At 51.8% G+C, this 21,765-nt stretch overlaps 1 protein-coding gene across 7 annotated transcripts in view; it reads right to left on the bottom strand.

Annotated features, from left to right (window-relative positions):
- CLEC16A (C-type lectin domain containing 16A) overlaps window positions 1–21,765 on the bottom strand; it is a 190,503-nt gene that overhangs the window by 155,856 nt on the left and 12,882 nt on the right. For all 7 annotated transcript variants that reach the window (XM_058680868.1, XM_058680867.1, XM_004586757.3 and 4 more), the window contains exons 4-9: window positions 16,985–17,133; window positions 15,529–15,634; window positions 13,903–14,026; window positions 11,430–11,604; window positions 10,017–10,070; window positions 5,881–5,994 (exon numbers count right to left, since the gene is read on the bottom strand). In XM_058680868.1, coding sequence (XP_058536851.1) covers window positions 5,881–5,994; window positions 10,017–10,070; window positions 11,430–11,604; window positions 13,903–14,026; window positions 15,529–15,634; window positions 16,985–17,133 — 722 coding nt within the window. The remainder of the gene's footprint in view (window positions 1–5,880; window positions 5,995–10,016; window positions 10,071–11,429; window positions 11,605–13,902; window positions 14,027–15,528; window positions 15,635–16,984; window positions 17,134–21,765) is intronic.

Below are 21,765 nucleotides of genomic sequence, written 5' to 3'. Positions count from 1 at the left end.
AGAGGCTGAGATGGGGTTGGGCCAACACCAGATGCCAGGCATCGATTGCTTGAGCCATCATCGCTGCCACCCAGTCTGTATTGGCAATAAGCTGGCATTGAGTTAAATGCCCACCTGCGTCAGGGGTCTCTGCCTTCACAATGGTCTGAAAGCCCTGTCCCTTCCGTAGGAAGCCCAGTGTAAATGCTGCATTGTGATCTTTTCCTGGGCTAGCAGAAAAACCATTCTGCTTTTCATTTTAGTTCAACAGCCAATACATGACTGCAATGCTCAATATTGTGACACAATCAACTTTGCATTAAATAATTTTTTTTTGCTCTCCATCATCTATTATTTTTTTAAGTACCTAGTAATATGACAGGACAAGGTACAATTTATTTGCTTGGAAGGCACAGCAACAGCCAAAGAGACAAAGACAGAAACATCTTCCATCCTTTGGTTCACTCTCAAATGGCTTCAGCAGTTGGGTTGGGGCCAGGCCGAAGACAGGAGCCAGGTACTCTATTCTTGTCTCTCACATGGGTGGCAGGGACCCAAGCACACGTACCATCTCCTGCTGTCTCCTAGGCAAGATTAACAGGAAGCTGGATCAGAAGCCAAGTAGCCAGGCCTTAAATCAGCACTCCAACATGGGATGCCATGCCCAATTTTGTCCAACCATATGCAATGTGAGTGTTCTGGGCACATTTAGTGGAGGCTTGGCTGAACACTGATGCTTAGTATATTAGTTATAGTATGTGTAATTTTGCCAGATTTTTAACTTTTGACAAGCGCACCAGGATGGACCCCATCTGAAATGAAGGAATATCTGTGATTCTCCACCTAATATTTACCCACATGGTCTCTGCTAGATTTTTTTTAAAGATTTATTTATTTTATTACAAAGTCAGATATACAGAGAGGAGGAGAGACACAGAGGAAGATCTTCCATCCGATGATTCACTCCCCAAGTGACCGCAACAGCTGGTGCTGTGCTGATCCGAAGAACCTCTTTGGGTCTCCCACACGAGTGCAGGGTCCCAAAGCTCTGGGCCATCCTCAACTGCTTTCCCAGGCCACAAGCAGGGAGCTGGATAGGAAGTGGAGCAGCCGGGATTAGAACCAGCGTCCGTATGGGATCCCGGCGCGTTCAAGGCAAGGACTTTAGCCACTAGGCCACGCCACCGGGCCCAGTCTCTGCTAGATTTTGCAAAGAACTTGTTACACATCTCTGAATCCTCCCCACAAGTGCTTTCTTGTTATTCACATTGTGGCAGTGAGGCCACAAGGCCCAAGGACAAAGAACTCGACCCAGGACATAGCTTGGAATGCGCAGCCAGGGCCTGAGGAGTGCTGGCAATCTGGCTTCCTCCGTGCAGGTGCCTCCACATGCCATTCTGCAAAAATCACCGCAGGGCAAAGAGAGGTGGCATGTGCAGGTAGGCTCCTAAGCAGCATGGCTCTGAGAGTCATTTTGAGAAGGTCACAAGATCCCTTGTGACCCTCGCCCACTGAGTCACTTGATCACGCACCAGGGATTTCTTTAGCATTTCTAGCAAACCCCAGGAGGGCACAGGGCACAGGACATCTTCAGGCCACAGTCCCCCGTGTCAGGGTGAGAGGCCCAGTGGGAACAGGGTACTCCCACATGCCTAATCTCACAGCACAAAGACACAACAGTTGTCCACTGGGAGAACAAATGAAGGAATGCAAAAAACTAAAGAAACCATTCCACAGCAATTCAGTGTAGAAAAAAAATTCTTAAAATAAAAAATAGCAAGGTTAGTGCCATGGCGTAGCAGGCTGGGCTTCTCCTTTTGGCTCTGGCATCCTATATGGGTGCTGGTTTCAGTCCCAGCTGCTCCACTTCCAATCCAGTTGCTTGCTAATGCACCTGCGAAGGCAGTGCAGAAAGGCTCAATTCCTTAGGTCCCGCACTCATGTAGAAGATCCCAAGGAGACTATAGGCTCCTGGCATAGGATCGGCTCACTCCAGCCATTTTGGCCATTTGAGGAGTGAACCAGTGGATGGAAGATCTCTTGGCCTCTCCTTCTTTAACTCTTTCAAATAAAAATAAACAAATCTTAAAAAGAATAATAATAAAAACCACCTACAAGTAATGATGACCCATCTGTTCATTTCATTTCGCAATGAGATGTTGGCACTTTCAGAGTTAGGGTTCTCTTACCGTTTCTCCAGACAAGTACTGCTGTCCACCCTGCAAGTTAATCCTCCAGTGAGAATGATCCCTTAAAGGAACCATGTGATTTTAATGCACGGATGAATTTCAACTAGATGTATTTCAAATTTAACCCTAAATTACAGTCTTTTCAAATAACTCCGCTCTCCCCTCTGCTTCTCTCTCCTCAATTTTGGTTTGGTTTTATGAGAGGTCTGCTGGTAAAAATGAAGCAATACCAGTAACCTATCTACAAATTACGGGAAGGAGAAAGTAGGTTAAAAAGACCAAGAAACTTAGAACAAGTACGATCAAACCACATCCGAGTCAGGCAGGAAGCAACAGGAGCCTTCTTGCTCATGGGGAAGGAAGGTGAATCGCAACAGGACTGTGTCGCACGAGTCGTGGGGGGCATCACCTCGCGCTCAGCCCTGACACGCAGACTGCAGCAAGCTGTCCCTGGCCGGAAGTGGGGAACCATCACTTTCTCTTGGGCTGGTAATTCCTTCCACACTAGAAAGAGCCTGGTTTTCAATTCAGGCACCCACCACAACTGACAGTGGGTGGGTCCCAAAGACAGTCTGTGCCTCTCACAGTGGAGGCGGGACCTTCACCCCAAGGAAGTCCAGATCTCTTGCACACTCCCTGGGTTAGGGAGGCCCACCTGAAGCAAGCAGCCCAAGTGAGGGTATCAGAGACCTCTGCAAGCTGCTCAAACTGTAAACCCCACACAGCACAGTGTCAATATCCCACTTGTGACAAAGTACCAGATTTTAGCAAGCGGTTACCAGTGAGCAAAACTGGGGAAGATCTCTCTGTGAATCTACAACTCTCTGAGAAAAAATTCCAATTAAAAAAAGATGTATATGGATAGATGAAGAAAATGGGGTGGGCACTTTTAATGGAATACTACGTAGCCTTACAAAAGGAAGGGAGAAGGAACCCGCACGCTGTATCAGAGTGCTGGTTTGAGCCTTGGTTACTCCAGTTCCAATCCAGCTTCCTCCTAGGAAAGCACCATAAGATGGTACCAGTACTTGGGTTCCTATGTTCACGTCTGGGAGACAATTATGGAATTTCTGGCTCCTGATTTCAGCCTGGTCCAGGTCAGGCCATTGTGAGCATTTTGGGAGGGAACCAGAAGATACAAGTATTCCCTCTGTTACTCTTTCAAATAAATAACTAAAATATTTTTTTAAAAAGGCGGGGGGGGGGGGGTAAATGGGAGAGAAGGTATGGGTGCAGGGGTTAAGACAATCATGTCCCATATGGGAATGCCTGAGTTCAAGTCCTAGTTCCATTACTGATCCCAATAATAGACAATAATAACATGCTATTTATTCATTTCAAAAGAAAGTTTTAAATCTCATAGTAAATGTTCTTACTACAATTTTAAAAACTCCTGGAGGAGAGGGCATTTAGCCAAGCAGTTAAACGACACTTGCATCCCACCTCGGACCATCTGGGTTGAACTCCGGACTCCAGCTCTGCTTCCTGTTAACGCAGACCCTGGGAAGTAGTGCTGATAGCTTAATTGGGCTCCTGCCATCCACAAAGGAAACTGCACTGTTTCCAGCTCCTGGCTTCAATTCCATCCCAGCCCTAACCATTGGAGGCATTTGGGAAAGGAATCACAGGATAGGTGCACACGTTATCTCCAATAAATTAAAAAAAATTAATTCAGACTCCCAGCTATCCCAGAGTTCCTCTCTTTGAGCACCAAGTATAACTTTGGCACTGTACCAATGTCTACATGAACACGGTAAAGCCTGCTACTATCCTGGGGGCTGAGACTCACAAGACACACAGAGTACAAGGGAAGCCACTACATCTCAGACTGTCAGCACTGTAGATGGAGCCCCAGCAGCAGGCCAGGCAGAGACAAGGCCAAGTTAATGGTGAACGTGTGGCCCTGCGAAGCTTTCTGCAGAAACACAGGCAGAAGGGTGCCCAGCTCTTCTGACCGCCCAAGAAATTCCAGAAATCCAGACTTCATGTGAAAGTTTATAAATTTAATGCTAGCAGTTCATAAAGTTTTCTTTTAAAGCTCCAACAAGTAATCTAAACAGGTGTGCGAGCCTGACTGTCACTGGCTGGGCTTTCTGGCAGCCTCTGTAACCTCAACCACAGGGGCTCTCTCCCTGTTCTCTATATGGAGCCAAATACTTGCCCAGGGTCCCAGCTGTTGGCACACAGCCTCATATCCTGGTCCTTGCATTCACTTGGCTGAAGCTAGTTGGACAAGTTGCAGAGAATTCTCTCCAGAAACCCAGACTCTGCGTCAGCAGCACATGTTCCAGACCATGTGTTGTCAGCAGAAGGGCCACAGGGCACCTCTCCTGTCCTACACCAGTCATTTCCCCCTGAAAGTTTTACCCTCCCACCAGATGGTCCTCCATCTCAGCAAAGCATGTGTGAGAGCCAAGACAGTAACCCTGCTTGTCTGCACGACCTACATCCATCTCCCCAACTGGATGCAAAGCTCCAATGCAACAGAGACGATTTATGGCTTTGCATATCCCCCAGAGCCAGCAAGCTGCCTGACCCAAAGAAAGGGCTTATAAGACATTTGCTGAACAAATTGAGACAGGATGGACCAGACAGCAGCCATGGAAAGACTCACTCTGATACAGCTGGACTAACAGCCCCACCAACAAGGATACAGCTTCTGGAAACTTTGTAGAGGCTCAAATGCTCCCCTGAAGGGTCAAATGGCCTGCTGAGGCCACTGGACGGCAGCAAATCCAGAAGGGCAAGCCATGCAGTGTCAGCCTTCTACACCCAGGATTACATCCCACCCACTCACCCAGGTGTGCCACAGGCTAGCATTCCAGGGCGAACTGGCCCTTTCATCCAGTGTGGCACCCACCTGAGCCCCTGGCTGTGGAGACCGGCCTTTTAGCAAATGGCCCTTGTACAGAGTATTCCGGGCTCCTCTCAGATATGGAAGCCAAACCCACAGGAGTTGATCCCTGGCAGGCAAAGAGGGTGAGACGTTAGACAAGAGGGCGTCAGGCACCTAGGAATCTCCTGGCCTATACATATAGCGAGGGCACAGGCACAGGGCAGAGGAGCGGGTAGTACTGAGGCAGTGTGGAACTCAGGAGAGAGGAGTGAGACAGCAGGAGAAACAACAGTAAAGAGATGACCGGCTGGGAAAGCCTGAGCAAAGGCCACAGCTCCTGCCATGCCACCAGGTACTTTCCCTCAGTAGGCTACAGAGCATGACCACAGCCCCTGCAGACCACATCCATGCTGCACAGCTCACTGGTCACTTCAAACTTGACAGAATGCCAGCTTGTCATCCACATGCCTGCAGAACAACAGCAGTGGCAGGGGTGCAACAGCAGCTGCCAACAGAGGAGGCCTGTCCTCTCCACCTCCCCCCAGTCCCCTCTGCTTCCTACTGTAACACAGGAGGCCCACAGCATGGCTAGACAGACACTGTCCAATTTCCGAAGGTCTCCGTGCCTTAGACGAGACATGCTCTCATTCTGTCGCAGGGTGGTACAATGCCATATTCAGTGATAAATGCTCAATTAGACCGCCTCTAAGTATTGCAGCCCAGGTTTTTCCAGCTATGCATTTCAAGACTCCACTTTGATTCCTACAATCCCAGACCAACTCATGCCTCCTTGTCAATGCAGCAGCAGAATGCTGGGTTGCTGAGTTTAGAGGAACACACAGATGACTAGCACCAGCAATGGCTTCTTAGACTTACAGAGCTTCTCTGAATATCCAGTTCAGTCTTGGCGTACATTTCAGACAGATCGCCATTGAGAATGACTTCAGCTAACGAGTTCACCAGTGGTGCGTGATGGATAATTAGGAAGACCTGGTGGAAAAGAAGAAATGGGATTTGCCTTAATGCATGCAGTGTGTCAACCTCTTCCTTCCCCAACCACAAACACATCCTGTCTGAAGCGGCCACCCCTGTGATGCTTGCTCCAGAGCCTGGGCCGCATTCAGGAGCTCTCGGTTACACTCTGCGGAAGTCGGCCGCTCCTTCACACTGCTGGCTGGTGGCTCCTCCTCAGAAGGAAGAGTACTAATGCAAGACCATCCCTCACGGCCCAGGAGATGCCAAAGCTGCTGAAGAGCAGCAATGTGGGAAAGGAGCTATCAAACCAGCACAACCCTTCCTTTCCGGGAGCATTTCAGAAGGCATTTATTCTGATATTGATATGGGAAATGGTGAATTCTGTTAAAATCAAGGGTCTGGCAGAGAGGGATGGCTACAAGAAGACTCCATCCCGGTACGAGCTCCGACCCTGTGATGGGTTTAGCACTGGGATTCCATGCCAGCAGCAGTAGGTGGTTAGACGGAGGGAAGAAAAGCCCCCAGGCCACAGGCAGATCCAGTTATGCTAGGATGCAAAAGTCAGAAGACTGGGCTAAAACAGCCCTGCTACCCCGCCCTGTTGCCCAATGTTCCTAGGAGTGGCTTTTAGAAACAGAGTATTCAAAACTGTCTTGCAAAGCTGGCCCAGCCACATGTGCTGGGCTATTTTAGATGTAAAGGCAACACACATGCAAGATTTCTATCATTTGCATATAAACAGGCAGTGCAGGTTTGTATTCATTTATTTACAGATGTGCAGAACAGGGTTTCTCAGTGCTAGCCCTACTGAAAGTCTGAGCCCTAATTCTGGGGTCCAGGGTTGTCCTGGGCACAGGAAAGCATCCTAGCAGCATCCCTGGCCTCCACCACTGGATGCCAGCAGCAGCACGTCATTTCTCCGTTAACAACAGAGACTCCCAGACGCTGCCAGATGTCCACCCTTGCTGAGGACACGGGAAACCCTGGGGCTGCAGCTGTCTCTGGGGATGGAGATCAGGAGCCAGGACTTCAAAGAAAAAGAAAGAAAACTTCTGGGTTTTCATCAGGTTGAACTTTGTAACCTTAAAAAATACATTTATATTGTGAAAAACAAAACAAAAACCCAACGAGGAAGAACTGAGAAAAACACAGACTGCCTCGGGGAGGAAGACTTGAGTGCCAGGGGACGGCAGAGGGGCAGCTTTTCCACTGCTCGAACAGGAGTCCACTAGGATTCAGACAAATACACAAAACTCAAATGATGGAAAAGAGACGGCCAGAATAGGCAGATGAGGCACCTATCCAACCAAGAAAAGTACATCGGTCCTTTTTAAAAGAAAAAAAACAGAGCACAATAGCCTAGTGGCTAAATTCTCGCCTTGCAGGATCCCCAGGATCCCGTAGGGAGCAGAGTTTGGGTCCTAACTGCTCCACTTCTCATCCAGCTCCCTGCTTGTGGCCTGCGAAAGCAGAAGAGGACAGCCCAAAGACTTGGGACCCTGCACCCACGTGGGACACCGGGAAGAAGCTCCTGGCTCCTGGCTTCAGATTGGCATAGCTCCAGCCGTTTGTGGCCACTTAGGGAGTGAACCAGTGGATAGGAGATCTCTCTATCTCTTCTTCTCTCTAGATATTTGCCTTTCCAATAAAATAAACTAAATCTTAAAAAAAATAGAAAGAAAGAAAAAGAAAAAACCGCAGGGAGCTTTGTGATCACATTCCTAACAAGCTGCCCCAGGGCTGAGGTAGGCAGCACTGTGTCCACTGCCAGCAATGGCAACTTGCTTTCCCTGCGTCACAGCCCAGCTACTGCCACCTGACTACAAACAAAACCCATCACTGACTCCATGCCTTCCACAGCATCTGTTAGGCACCCTGTGTGAATGGATCATACCCACTCATTGATTTGTTCTATAATCCAATCCACTGAAGTTGACCGAGCACCTACTAAGCGCACCTGGACAAAGGCCAAAGGTTCCTGCCTGAGAATGCGCATGCTGTTCCAAACAGAGTGCAGGAGGAGACACATCATGGCAGGGTGACAGCAGCACAGCACCGGCCCCACGGTGGGGTGATGGCAGCACACCCCCGGCCCCATGGCGGGGTGACGGTAGCACACCACCAGCACCCAGCACACCACCAGCACCCAGCATACCACCAGCACCCAGCACACCACCAGCACCCAGCATACCACCGGCACCACAGCGGGGTGATGGCAGCACACCCCCGGTGCCAGGCTCTGGGGATGAGCGCTGTGGTTTCAGGCAGACGGCATCACCTGCCACACTAAATCCCTGTCACAGGGCGAATTTTCAGTCTTGTAGCTGTGCCTATAAAGCAATCTGTAAGGATGAACTGATTTATAGGGCTCCCGTAGCTATAAGGACTCAAGAATTATGTCTGGCTTTAGGTTTTCACAAAATTAAGCCACATTATCATTAGGCTAAATGAAATGCAAAGGGAAGAGGGCTTGCACGCTTTATCTTTCTAAAGGATCTATTACTCAAGTCGACGGAATTACACACTAGGTTTTCCACCAGATATTGAAACAAGTAATTAGGTGCCTGGCGACTGATCCTTCACTAAGGAAACAAGAGGAAGAGTGCTCTTGGCAAGCAGGTGCAACCCTTCTCCACTCAAGCAGCAGCGCGCCCTGCAGGAGAGCCCGCACAAGCAAGGCTGCTGCAGCTGCAGGACCCTGGCGTGCTTTCCACCACACTCCAAGATGGATTCCCAGTGAGAGATGCTGGCAGACTTGTAACAGAAAAGCTGCCAGGGGGAGCCTGGGGTTTACACTTGTCCTGAGGCACAAACGGACATTCTGAGGGCTCACAGGCAGTGCAGAGCTCTGAGCAAACAGCCCTAGGACACAAGACAGGCCACGGCCCTCTCCCCAGCGGCCTACCTGCTACAGGATGCGCTGTCTGAAACTCCAGCCTCAGTCCCAGGGGGAGATAGCCTCACCCCAAAACAGCAGGACATCAGGAGAGAGGACCACCTCTCCTCTAAGCCCACACACACCTGGGCTGCTGCAGAAGGGGGCACAGAGCAGTGGCCAAACTGACTACTTGACAGTCTAATGAGATGGCCTGCGAGTCGGCACTGCTTGTAATAAAAATATTTTCAAAGTTATGTAACTAGGTCACCATGGAGCTTTTCCCTTCTTGTAAATATTACATAATTACAAGAAGGAAACACACTTGTTTAAGGAGAGCAGACAGACACATTGGCTCAAGACACAAAACTGCGAACTGATGCTGCTATAAGGCCCCTTTCTGACAGTAATCTGGGACTCAGAACCCCAGCAAACCTCTGACAATGGCCTCACTGCAGGACGTTTGCTAAACCAAGGCTGCTGTGGGTATGCGCAGAGCGGGCTACACAGCTCGGGCCTTATTTCAGAGGCTCGCGAATCAGGGGCAGGCAGCCCACAGATCCAGGGTATCGAGAACACTCTGGGGGTTTTGGAAATCTCGGTTTCTGTGGTAAAAACTAACTAGCAGCTAAGGTTCTTGTTTTGCACGCGGCAGGATCCCATACGGACGCCGGTTCTAATCCCAGCAGCACCACTTTCCATCCAGTTCCCTGCCTGTGGCCTAGAAAAGCAGTAGAAGATGGCGCAACAACTTGGGACCCTGCACCAGCATGGGAGAGCTGGGGGAGGCTCCTGGCTCCTGGCTTTGAATCGGCTTGGCTTCGGATTGGCTCAGCTCCAGCTGTTGTGGTCACTTGGGAAGTGAATCATGCATGGAAGATCTTCCTCTCTGTATATCTGACTTTCCAGTAAAAATAAACAAATCTTAAAAAAAAAAAAAACTAACTACACAAATGCCAAGTTTAATTCCCTCCTAATTTCTCTTTAAATTTCCTTCCCCTCCCATGAAGAAGGCGCCTCCTGAGTGTCTGGAAGAGAGAACGGCCCTTATTCTGTACACAACTTCACGGAGATGGGGAACATGAGAGAGGAGACAGGCGATGTGAGCCGAGGGCTCTCTGAGCTGCATGGGCTTGGGGACCCGGGGAGGAACCGACCATACCTGCGACAGCAAATAGAGAGACACTGGCAAGCTGATCTTCGGTCGCTCTCCTCCCTAAGAAGGTTGGGGTAGGGAGAGGAGGGAGGGAGGGAAAAAGGGAGGGAGGAAGAGAGGTGTGGAGAGAGGCATCCAGGTCACAAAAACAAACAAAAAACACAGAATAAGGAAGCCGCAGCTGCCTGTTTGAACCCCTTGACCGCCCTTCCCCAGTACTGGTCAAAACTCCACTCTGCGGAAGACACATGCAGCCCTGCTTCACACCACCCTGTTCGCCCTCCTCCACAAGCCCTCCTCATTGCTCTTGGGGTCAGAACACAACTTGCTCCTTGAGTTGCTAGGAGCCTCTATTGCCTGCCATGGCAGCAGAGGCCAGGGAGGCGGCTCTCGGCATGGCGGCTCCTAATACAAAGGATGGACATTGGGGTGCTGAGGCTTCAGAAAAGCTCTCCTTGTGCTGAGCCTCCAAATGTCCACCTCATACCAACCCTGTGAAGCAGAGACCTTGCAGCCCTCACCTGCAGCTGAAGAAACAGGCCAAGGTCACACAGTTAGCAAAAGCAAGAGGCAGAATTGGAAGCCAAGTCTGGAAACCCCACTTCCCAGAGGCACACCTCTGGCTGTAGAGCTGCGCCTGGCCCATCTCACCAGGCTGGGGAGCACACTGCATTGCTCACATGTGGTGAGCATGCCCAGGCTTCCCCCACAAAGCGAGACGACATCCTCTCAGGGTTCATCTGCAAGGTGACCAGCTGGCTGGCCCACCTCCTGCCACAGCTCCATTCTGTCTTGGCTCCCTTGAACTCTGCAGGGACTGGACAGAGACATCCCTGCCTCAAAGCAGTCTCTTGGGGACATTCTGGGCCCAGCAGAACCTCCCAGACCTGGGGGGTTGGGGTGAGCAGAACCTCCCAGACCTGGGGGGTTGGGGTGAGCAGAACCTCCCAGACCTGGGGGTTGGGGTGAGCAGAACCTCCCAGACCTGGGGGGTTGGGGTGAGCAGAACCTCCCAGACCTGGGGGGTGGGGGTGAGCAGAACCTCCCAGACCTGGGGGGTTGGGGTGAGCAGGGAGTTAAGTGTGCATGTTCTTGCCCGCGCCCTGACCTGCTGAACCAGAATCCCCAGGAGGGGAAGGGCAGACCAAAGGTTGGCACCCACCCTCCCCCAGGGGCCTCCACATCGCACATAGGGCAGTCACAGCCCTGGGAACTTGCCCTGAGTGTGTGTGCCATCCCTTCCCATCCACTCTGGACCAGTCTGGTTGCTGTGGGGATTTTCTCTAAGGCAATTAGCTCTGTCAACGATCAGAAAAGTGACTGGGCCTTAAAATACTTTGGGGTAGGATACTAAAAACCAAACCCCTAAATTCCTCAGGTTCCTTGTGGTTGCCCCTGGGGCAACAGCTGCAGACCCACCTTGTCCTGGTTCTCCAGGGAGTACACGTAGAGCGGCAGGAAGAGCCTATTGAGCAGGTGGTCAGTGAGCACATCGTTGAGGAACTCACAGTTGATGATCAGGATGTCGTTGAGATAGTGCAGGTGGTCCAGGTGCTCGGCCACCAGGTCACTCAGTTTCCCCCGGTTCCGGTGCCTGCAGAGCAGAGAACCACCTCAGCCTCCAGGCCAGACAGCAGTGGCTTGGAGTTGAAAATCACCAGCCTGAGACGTGGGTCCCAGGCCTTGCATCACACAGCCAACACTTGGGTAAGTCTCCAGAGACGTTTGTTCCAGCCCCTACCTGGAGCCACGCCAAGGGGACACGGACATGTCCAGGACCATGCTCAGAAGATCGTAGGGGCCTTGGTACCACCCTTCCTACCAGAGTCCAGAACAGGCTGGACAAAGTGAAAATGGCTGAATTTGGAGTGAGCCAATCAAGTATGTGGTAACATCCCACCTCACGCAGCAACAAAGCCTGGCTGTTAGAAGGCTGCAGAAGAGCGTGAGGGAGAAATGTGGCCGTACTCCGTAGCTGTGTCCACAGCACTGGCCCCGGCCCCACGAAGAGCAGAGAAGAGGGGTGTAATGTTCCTGCAGGCTTCCACCTGGGGTTCAGTCTCTCTCTCTCTGACACCAAGGGTAGCATGCTGGGCTCTTAAAGTCAGTCTACACGCCAGGAGGAGGGAGCCAGCAGGGAACAGCTGGGGCCTCTCCTGCACCACCCACGGGCAGCATCCAGCTATAGTCAGCACTGTGTTTATTACTTTCCAAGCAACACTTATCTTAGAAAACATTCAAAAGAAAATAAAACCAAAAGCAAATCAGTCTCCCATTACACACACCACTAAAAGACATCTAATATTAACTTTCTGGGGGGTTAGCACCCTCCAGTCTGTTTTTCCACATTTTCCTAACGATGAATAACATAACATGCAGGTGGTATACATGATCTATCTGCCCAACCATATATGCGTTTTAAAAAGTAGATATAAACGTGACCCACTTTATTTCCTGGACACCACTTCACGTTATTATTACTTATCATATTTTACTAAACTATTTAATAAATACGCACTGTAAATCCATATTGGAAAGAGCCTGGGAACCCACTGAGCACCCGAGACTCTGATCACTTCTATACAAGGCTTCCTATGTTCACCCTACTCTGTTGTAAGATTATCCAGGAGATCCTCTTATTAGGATATACAACGTACCTCATACTTCACTTTTAAAACTATTTTATCAAAGCAGTGCATGCAAATGGGCTCACACAGTCCAAGGTGCTCCGGAAGCAACAGTTCTAACCCTCTGGTTGTCTGCAGACTGCTCCCTCCAGGTTCCTATCAGGTCTGTGTGGACGCGTCTCGTGGCTAAGTTACACTGAAACCATCCGTGGGCCTCCCACCAGGCAAAGCTCTCCGCATGCCTGCCACCCCTGCCAGCTTAAACAGCTTGGGCCACTGGCACGGACTCCCAACCGCTCACCGCAGTCCGAGCGATTACTGCACCGCATCAGACCTCACACATCCACGCCTGCCAGCGCCCACGCGGGTTCTCCTTCCCCCTAAATGCACAGGGGACTAGGCATCTAGCCATCCTGGCTCCCTCCCTCATTCCTCTCTTGCTGCACCTGCTTCCCGGGTCCCTTCAGCAGACCGACCCCTCCTAAGCACACACCATCAGGCCCAGGCAAGCTGTCACTCCAGGGCAGAGGTTCCCAATGTCACCACTAGGGAAGTGGTGCTTCAGGTTGTCTAGGGGTGGAAGCCAGAGATGCTGTGGACCCTCTCAGGTACACAGCAAGCGCTGCTTCCCCTGCAAAATACTTGGTGCCAAGGTGGAGGAAGCAAACTGCCATCTTCAAGTATTCTTTAAAGCAGACCTGCCGAGATGTAATTCACACACCATACAATCTGTGCGTTTAAAACATAAAAAGAACAGCTGATTCAGAGTTGTCTGACCATTAGCCAAATGATTTTAGGACATTTTCACCCCCTCTGTGCCCATGAGCATGGCCCTCCACCCCTCAGGGTCCCCCACACCTGCTAACCCACTGCCTCTGCCGACTGGCCTCCTCTCAGCACTGCATGCCAAGGAGCCCATCACGTGTGGCCCCCTGCATCTGCTCCGTGACCTGGCATTGGCATGTTCTCCCGTGCTTGGGCGCACACCAGGACTTCTTACCTTTCTACTGCCTAACACTCCTCCACTGGACGGATGGACCACAGTCTGTCCACAGCCCAGCTGACAGATCACCGTGCCCTCTGACCGTGTGCCGGGGGCACTGAACGGTTCCCCTTAGCCCCTCGGCGATGACTGGCGCCTTGACCAGAACGACGTGCTCTGCCCACACCCAGCTGAGTGCCACTCTCACGCCTACTGTCCTTGGTGCAACCTGCAGGGTCCCAGCCACCCTGTCTACCTGCTCGGCACCCTGGCAGTCACTTACTCCTCATCAGTCTGCACACAGTTATCAAGTTCGATCACGTGGCTCCCGATGAACCAGACCAAGTTGGAGAAGTAAGGGACAGCAGTTTTATCTCTGATGTAGTGCAGCATGGCCTGGTTATCCACTGAGAAAATTCACAAAAGGAAAGGAAAAAAAAAAAGTCAAAATACCAAAAATAACTTGGAAGAGATTAAAAAAAAAAAAACACAATGAAAAGCCCTTTGCTATAATCTGAATTGTCTGTTTTTCCTGGAAATACTTGGAATTGTTTATCTGATTCATAAAACTATCAAGGCAGTTCTTATGCTATTTTTATAATTAGTAAAATCTATCAGCTGGGCTAAACATTCACAGTGCCTTGACACGGTCGCTTCTCAGCAGTGGATTTAACTACGCACTGGGACTGCATTCCCAAGCAAGCTGCCTGACTGACCAGAAAGAGTAAGTCAAGAAAGCAGAAAACTTACATGACACTGGAATAAGGAACACGGGAATCGTCATTGAAGGAAAGGCAAAAAACAGACAACAATTAACAGGGTTAGGAACTGGGAAGGTGAGACAGCTGCCCAGAGGAAGAGAGAGCTGGGGCAGGAGGCATCTCAACCAAAATGTATAGGCCAGAAGAGAACATGAGAACCACAGCGAGCAGGGCCAGCGGTACTGACTACAGCTTGGGCCAGGGTCGCAAACTCAAGCTTCCAGGTGGCTGGTGGCCCAGGCAGGGAAGTCCCCAGGCCTCGGCCCCAGTGGACCCCAGCTTCACCTTCAGGTCAGAAATCCAGGCCATCGTGTGAGATCTCTCAGCTTTTAAATCTTGGCAATTGTGTGTTTTTCAAAAACCCTCTGCATTCAACCCTCAAGCCCTCGGTTTGCGACCTCTGGCTGAGCCCAGCTGAGCCTGTGGAATGGCTTTTAATTTACTGTCATCCCAGGATAAGTCTGGAGTGAGTACCTGGGGGTCCCCCACCCCAACTAGGGGTCATTTCAAATAATAACATCTTGACTCAGGCAGTGGCTTAGCACCAGAGAACTTCAGGGCCCGGCCAGACTCTGAGCCAGTGCTGAGGAGCTATGCAAGGCCTTTTCCTACAAGCGATGTTTTGGGCCAAAAGTAAAATCTTGGTGGGAGGGGGAGAACCTCAGAATTTGGAAGTGCCGGGCTTTACAGCTGGTTAGGAATACAATACTGCCCCCTGCTGCTCATGATGTGAAATGCTTTTAAAGATAGCATCCCTTATAACATCACTTAAAGATATTTACAAATTAAATACCCCATAACTGTAATGAAGTATACACAAAATTTATAAGAAAATACACAAAAATTTAACTCTATCACTTAAAAGGCAACTTTGTTTTCCCCAATTCTAATACAGCCAGCTCTGGATGCCACACTTGCTTCTTGGGACATCTGCCTTCCGTGCAGCAGCACCCAGAGGCACCTGAACGTGTACAAAGACTGACACAAGGGGCTGGCTAAATATGTGATGGTCACAAGTCCATGGGACATGCAGCCATGGGCCAGCACAAATGACCCTGCCCCTCCCTCCTCCCCGCCCCCGCTGTGACTCTAAGCAAAGTGATACACGTCAGAAGTCAGCCCAGGCCCAAGCCCACCAGGAAACTTACCTTTATAGACATTCAAAGTTATGGTTCTTACAGCAATTCTAACCATGCTTTCGGGGTGGTTGAAAAACTTGATGGCTTCTGTGTATAGGGCAAAGTCATTGGTGTGCTAAAACAAAGCCAGACCACCAATGAGTCACAACCTGCTGAGGCAGGCCCCGTCCCCGCACTGGGATTTCCATCAGAGATTCCGGAGGAGAGCGGGCGGAGTGCATGAGCAGTGAGCCAGCGCTTCACTCGCTTCACTCGGGGATGTGAGCAGGGGCGCGGCCATGGAAGAAATGAAGAGTCAGAGGACGACTCAGGTCTGCATTCACACTTCTCTGGGCACGCGTCTGTGTACAGAGGTTATTTCTGAACCTCCATCCCTCCATCCCTTCACCTACAAAATGTGGATGATAATCTCCCCTTCACAGGTGCTAGGCTGCTGTGGCCATGTCACAGGGGGACAGCTGCATGTTCTAGCCCAACTCGAAAACCGTGTCTGCAGCTCCGGTCTGAGGCCATGCGGGGCACATGACCCCCAAGGCCAGGACTCCTGGAGCTGGCCTCTACTCCTGCCTTCTGTCAGCCTCTTTCACTAACCAAGGGTGGAGCTGTGGGATACAGAGAATACAGTGGAAGCGACACTACATGACCTGCAGCTAGGTGTCAGGGGGCCGTTGTTTGCCCAAGTCTCTCTCATCACTTGCTCCAGGGGAAGCCCTGAAGTCAGTGGTCAAACTAAAAAACAAGGAATCAAGGCCTCCCACAGACTGACCATATCTGCACATGTCCTATGAGTGAACCTGACGAGTTTGCCCAGTCCCTCTCAACTGTGAGAAGAGAAGTGAGGGCCTGCAGCTCCGAATGACTGTCCTGAGTACGCGGACGTCGGCCTGTAAACAGCAGCAGCATCTGATGAGGGAGTCAGGTCTACGCTGGGTGCTCTCAAGTCATCACCTCTCTCAACCCCCTCCCTGAACACCTTGTACAAGCCCTAAAGATTTTAAAAAGCATGGAAAACAACAGCACCCCGGGGCAGCAACTTTTACATCATGCATAACTTTATCAGAACACACAATTTTCCAGGAGCTGTTTGAAGACTGTTCCCCCCAGTACAGTTTTATCCTTGTTTCCCTTATGAGAAACTGGGACTCTGAGGGAGAACAGGACTCCCCTGGGTCACACAGCAAGGAAGCGGGGAGTTCCAATGTTCGCACAGGGCGACACTACCCTCAGAGAACTTCTACATACTTTTCTCTACTGCTCTTAGTACAACATGAATTTCACATCACAAATGGAAAGATAATTTACTGAGTTAAAAATTTTTTTTCTTTAAATGCCTGCCAGGTCAGACAGCATTATGAAAATCAGGATGGTGGGCAGGTAAGCACAGGGCACAGGCATGCAGCAGCAGCCACGCTGCAGCACCACCACGACCAACTTCACATGGCGTGGCCCGCTGGCCATCCCTTACCTCATTGTAGAAGAAATGGACGGTGTGGTTGTTGAGCTTTAAGGAAAGGGTTTTCAGGAACGAGATGTAATACGCCATAATCTCCTCATCAGAAAAGTCAAATTTATGGACAATGATAGAATTCACATAGTTGTTAGAAAGCAAATAATCTGCAGGAGAGAAAAACACAGGAAAGCGGACAAGTTAGCCTATGTTGGAGCAAAGACAAGCAAAAGACGCCGGGAGCGGGCACATGGCCGCGAGAGGCACTCCAGCCAGCTCCTCTCCGGGCAGCAGGGATCACTCACAGGGAGCAGCCTAACCCTGAACCTGCAAGGAAGCCAGCTGCTGTGCAGTCACTGGTAGCGCAAGGCCAGGGGCAGGCCTGGCCCCTCCCTCTCACGCCAAGCAGAAGCCACCAGTGTCGTTGCTGGCAGAGTACAACCGAGACGCAGGGTGGCAACAACTGGAGGTGTGGGCATTTTCACATCTATGCTTTACAAACAGCTGTCCCACTGTGCCATGTTCGGGTTGGCACTGTGGCACAGCTGGTTAAACCACTGTGATGCCAGCATCCTGTGTGGACGCCCTGGTTATTCCACTTGCGGCTCAGCTCCCCACTGCAGGTCTCTGCACCTGAATGACGCTGCTGGCTCCTGGTTTGAGCCCAGGCCAGCTCTGGCTACTGCAGTCATCTGGAGGGTGAACCAGAACACAGAGGTATCTCTCTGTGTGCCTCTCTTCTCTCTCTTTCAAATAAGGTTATAAGGAGAAAGAAAGAAAAAGAAAGAAAGAAAGAAAGAAAGAAAGAAAGAAAGAAAGAAAGAAAGAAAGAAAGAAAGAAAGAAAGGAAGGAAGGAAGAAATAAAGAAAGAAAAGAAAGTAAGTAAAGAAAAGAAAACCCACCACCATCCTGAATGTCACAAAGGGCTCTGCCTGACTTCCGCATACAGGACAGCCTGACCTGGCAAAGGCGCTGCACCCTGCCACGTGTCGGTCCCTGGTAACAGCAGCGTCACAGCAGAGCATCCAGCAGAGGAGTGCGCACTCTCCCCTTTGCAATGAGCAGAGGCCCGAGGGCTGGATGACCCGTCCAAGGACAGACACAGCCCAGTAAAGGGCAGAACTTGGGCTTGTAGTCCATCCCAGACTACTGGGCACTGATGGTGAAAACTAGATGCACAGGCCCCATGGGACAGCAGGCCCCTGGCCCTCCAGGCTCCCGGCCCTAGCTCCTGGGAGGTGCGGGCTCACCATAGCCAGAACTTCCAACTGGGAAGAGAAGCTGGGATCCAAGGTGGAAGGCCACATCCCCAGGTCTTGGAATGTTGGTCCCTGGGTCAATGCAGCTTCCAGAGCTGAGCTCACCAGCGAAGCTACTCTAGTGACAGCTGCAGCCCGACCCTGACATTTCTGCAGCCTTGGCGTCAGGCCCTTGGTCCTCTGAGCGCATAGCATCCACCCTGCAGAGCAGTGCTGCTGTCCCAGGCTGGACTCCCCTGACTCCCACAAATGGCAGCAACTGTGTGACATCCACACCTACTGGTAGGTCCTGCAGCAGAGACAGCAGGCCAGGGCTTGGGGTGCAGAGCCGTGTCCCAAGCTTGTCAGAGGGGCAGAGAGGCTTGGGCCCAGTGCTGAATGCCAGCGTTGGAGCTTCCCATGCGGATTCACGTTCAAGGGCCACGGAGAACAAGTGTGGCTGTGAACCAGACCACCTGGGTGCAGCTCACACCTCTGCCTAGCTGTGCAGCCCCCGACAAGCCGCTCAACCTCCACACTCCTGGTCTCCTCAGCCGGCAAGCAACATGGCAGACCCTGGGGCCCCAAGCTGTCCCAAGGAGTACAAGTGATTTGGTACAAGAGTTGCCTGACAGCCAGGGCCCACAGCGAGCAGCAGACAATGCTAACGCTGAGTGTGGAGTGTGGAGGGTCCTTGTCTCCACAAGCACACCCAGAACTGCACACTGCCACTACACGCAGAGGCTTTCTGAACACCCTGGAACCAGCGAAACAGCATCAAGAGCCAGGCGGGGCGAGCTCGAGCCAGGACAGGGGCCAGGACAGGAGCCAGGACAGGAGCCAAGACAGGGGCCAGGACAGGGGCCAGGACAGGGGCCAGGACAGGAGCCAGGACAGGGGCCAGGACAGGGGCCAGGACAGGGGCCAGGACAGGGGCCACGATTCCGGCCCCTCACTGCAGCTTCCCTGGAAGCCATTCAGGTCGCTGCCTCACTCTCCGATGGACAGGGCACACCGAAGGTGCAGGCTGGGGTCTGGGAAGGAGAGCTGCACAACCCCCTGAGGACCACGATCCCCAGGGGGGCTCCTGGGCCCCACTCTAAGAGAAGAGCTGCCGGGCCTGGGATGAGGGTCCTAAGAACTCCATGGCTCCAACACTGAGGTCATACACATCTCAAATTCTGCTACAGCTCAGCTTCTGCACCCGGACGTCTGACCTGGGTCATTACCTCATTACGCTAAAGCCGAGTGCTCAGCTGGATGATTCATACACATGGTCACAACGTGCTGGCACCACCAGGCCACACCAGACAGCTCAGCGCCCAGAAAGCTCCCTCCCAGCCTCCCCAGGCAGCCCCTGTTCAGACCTCCCCCACCATAAACTTGTTTTTTCTCTTCACTAACATCACTTAAAACTGACTCACACAGTGAGCATACAGTCTGCGTGCTGCTCCGCTACCACATCTGAGAGTTTCCTAGGTGCCTCTGGGTGGTGGTATGCTCCCCCACGGGTGTGAGTGTCCCTGTTTGGCTGCACAGTATTCCAGCTCTTGGAGAGGCCACGATCTGTTCAGCCACCCAGCACGTGCAGGCCAGGTGATGATGAGACCTGGGACACTCCTTCATTCTCCATGTTACTCTGACTGTGGCTTGGGCCACTGGGGATGGCTAGCTGAGCGACAGGAGCAGGGGCTGTGGAGAAGGGCCCCCCTAGAGCCCTGTGAGAGGCTCCCGGGCCTCCAGAGGCCCAGGCACTGAGGCTGGTGCCTTTAGTTCCACCACCCTGAGTCCCTTGGTCACATCCTGCAGCTGTGATGGCCACAGATTCGCCCACTCCCAGGGGGACTTTTCCAGAGCTCCCAAAAGATGGCCCCGTGGGTGGTGGGGGCGCTGTGGGAAGCGTAGGGGACTGTGTTATTCAACTGGGATTTTTCTACTATGTTCTCACTGTGGGGCTGACTTTCCGGGGGATCCTTTTATACTAAACCTGAGAGTATAAGCGGCCTCAGCCCCTTGGGTCTCTGACACTGCGGGCTGGCAGACCCCAGGAAGCAGGCCATTTGGCTGCCCACAGTCAGGCTAACTAGATGATGTTGCAGCAGGATGCAGCTTTGAATCCAGACCAAGGAGGCCCACGGGAAGAGCCAAGGGGCCAAGATGCCCCGGGAAGGAGGGGCAAAGCTAAGCTCCTGAAAGGATGGTGTGTGCCCCCACTGGTCGGGGCAGGGAGTTGACAGGCACTTGGTGGCCTGTCTTCCTGGGACTGTCGCTTTTTGGTGCATACAACAAGGATGCTTTCTACAGCTGGAAAAGAAAAACAAAATGAAGTCTCATGACTGATGTTCTTGCTCCTTGTAAGCCTAGATTGTGTGGACAGTACATCTGGTCCTTTCCGCGGTGCTGAGGTGAGGCGAGCTATCTGAGATGCCAGAGGCACCTGCCTGGGCCCTGCCAACACAAGAAGTCATGCACACTTTCTGCACACACACTCGCAATGTCAAGTTCACAGAGCAGGAGGCCAAAGGCAGGACCAGGGCTGTGGAGAACAGTCAGGGTGCTGGCCAGAGAATGAGAGTTGCAGCTGTGCAAGATGGCTGCGTTCTGGGGCCCTGATGCACAGTGTGGCCACCACGGACACAGCACCATAGTGTTTACTTGCAAACGCCTGCGAGAGGAGACCCTGAGGAGTCCCACCACGCACAGTAAAGCTAAGTAGGCCAAGGGCTGGTCACCTTAATGGTTCGACCATGGCAATTACTTCATAACATATACCTACTAAACCATCAGGCTGCACACTTTAACAGATTTCTGATTTCCCAAGCCATCTCTTTAATCTGATAGTCCTGTGCCTGGCTAGGCTTGTAAGGGTTGCCGAGAGACATTTGAGGAGGCCACTGCACTAAATGAGAGTATTAACACAGTGGACGCTGCTCATCCATCTTCCAGCAGGCATTAGGCCCTGCAGGTCCACTCTCACACTTGCTCTTCAAGCCCCTGGATTCTGCAGCCTCCCTTAGCCACTTAACAGGTGCACAAGCTGCAGCTTAGAGCATGTGGCAGACCAGGCCAGACCCTGATGGGGTGTGGGTCCAAGGCCTGTCCCACTGGGTGGCTCTGCCCCTCTCAGTTTTTAGAAACCACATTCAGCAAAACAGAAGCTGATAACAAGGGAAACAACCCATGCCTGTCAGCCTGCCATCAAGAGGCATCCCTGGGGCAATGGCACCACCTAGTGGCCATCGCCGAGAGCACGTGCAGCAGCTCTTGGCTATCCCTACCTCCACGTCCCCAGGAATACCACACCCACCTCCCTCTCTGGCCACTTTCTTTCCAACTTCTTCTGAGGACTCAGACACAGACATCTGACCTCTGCTCTTCCCCACCCTACTTCCCACTGGCATGACCTGGGGCTTGGCATCTTCTTGTTAGGAAAAAAACAAATAAACATGGAGCATTAGGAACTGAGCCAGAGGTTGTCAGCCTTGGCTCAGCTGACAGGTGGGCCTCTGCTGTGGGGGTCTGCACTGGGAGCCACAGGACAGTTAGCAGGAGCCTGGCCT

This window comes from Ochotona princeps, chromosome 24 (assembly GCF_030435755.1).
Source record: "Ochotona princeps isolate mOchPri1 chromosome 24, mOchPri1.hap1, whole genome shotgun sequence".
Classification (NCBI taxonomy): Eukaryota; Metazoa; Chordata; class Mammalia; order Lagomorpha; family Ochotonidae; genus Ochotona; species Ochotona princeps.
The sequence above is the reverse complement of the archived record's forward strand: the minus strand, read 5'-3'. Positions and strand labels throughout refer to the sequence as shown.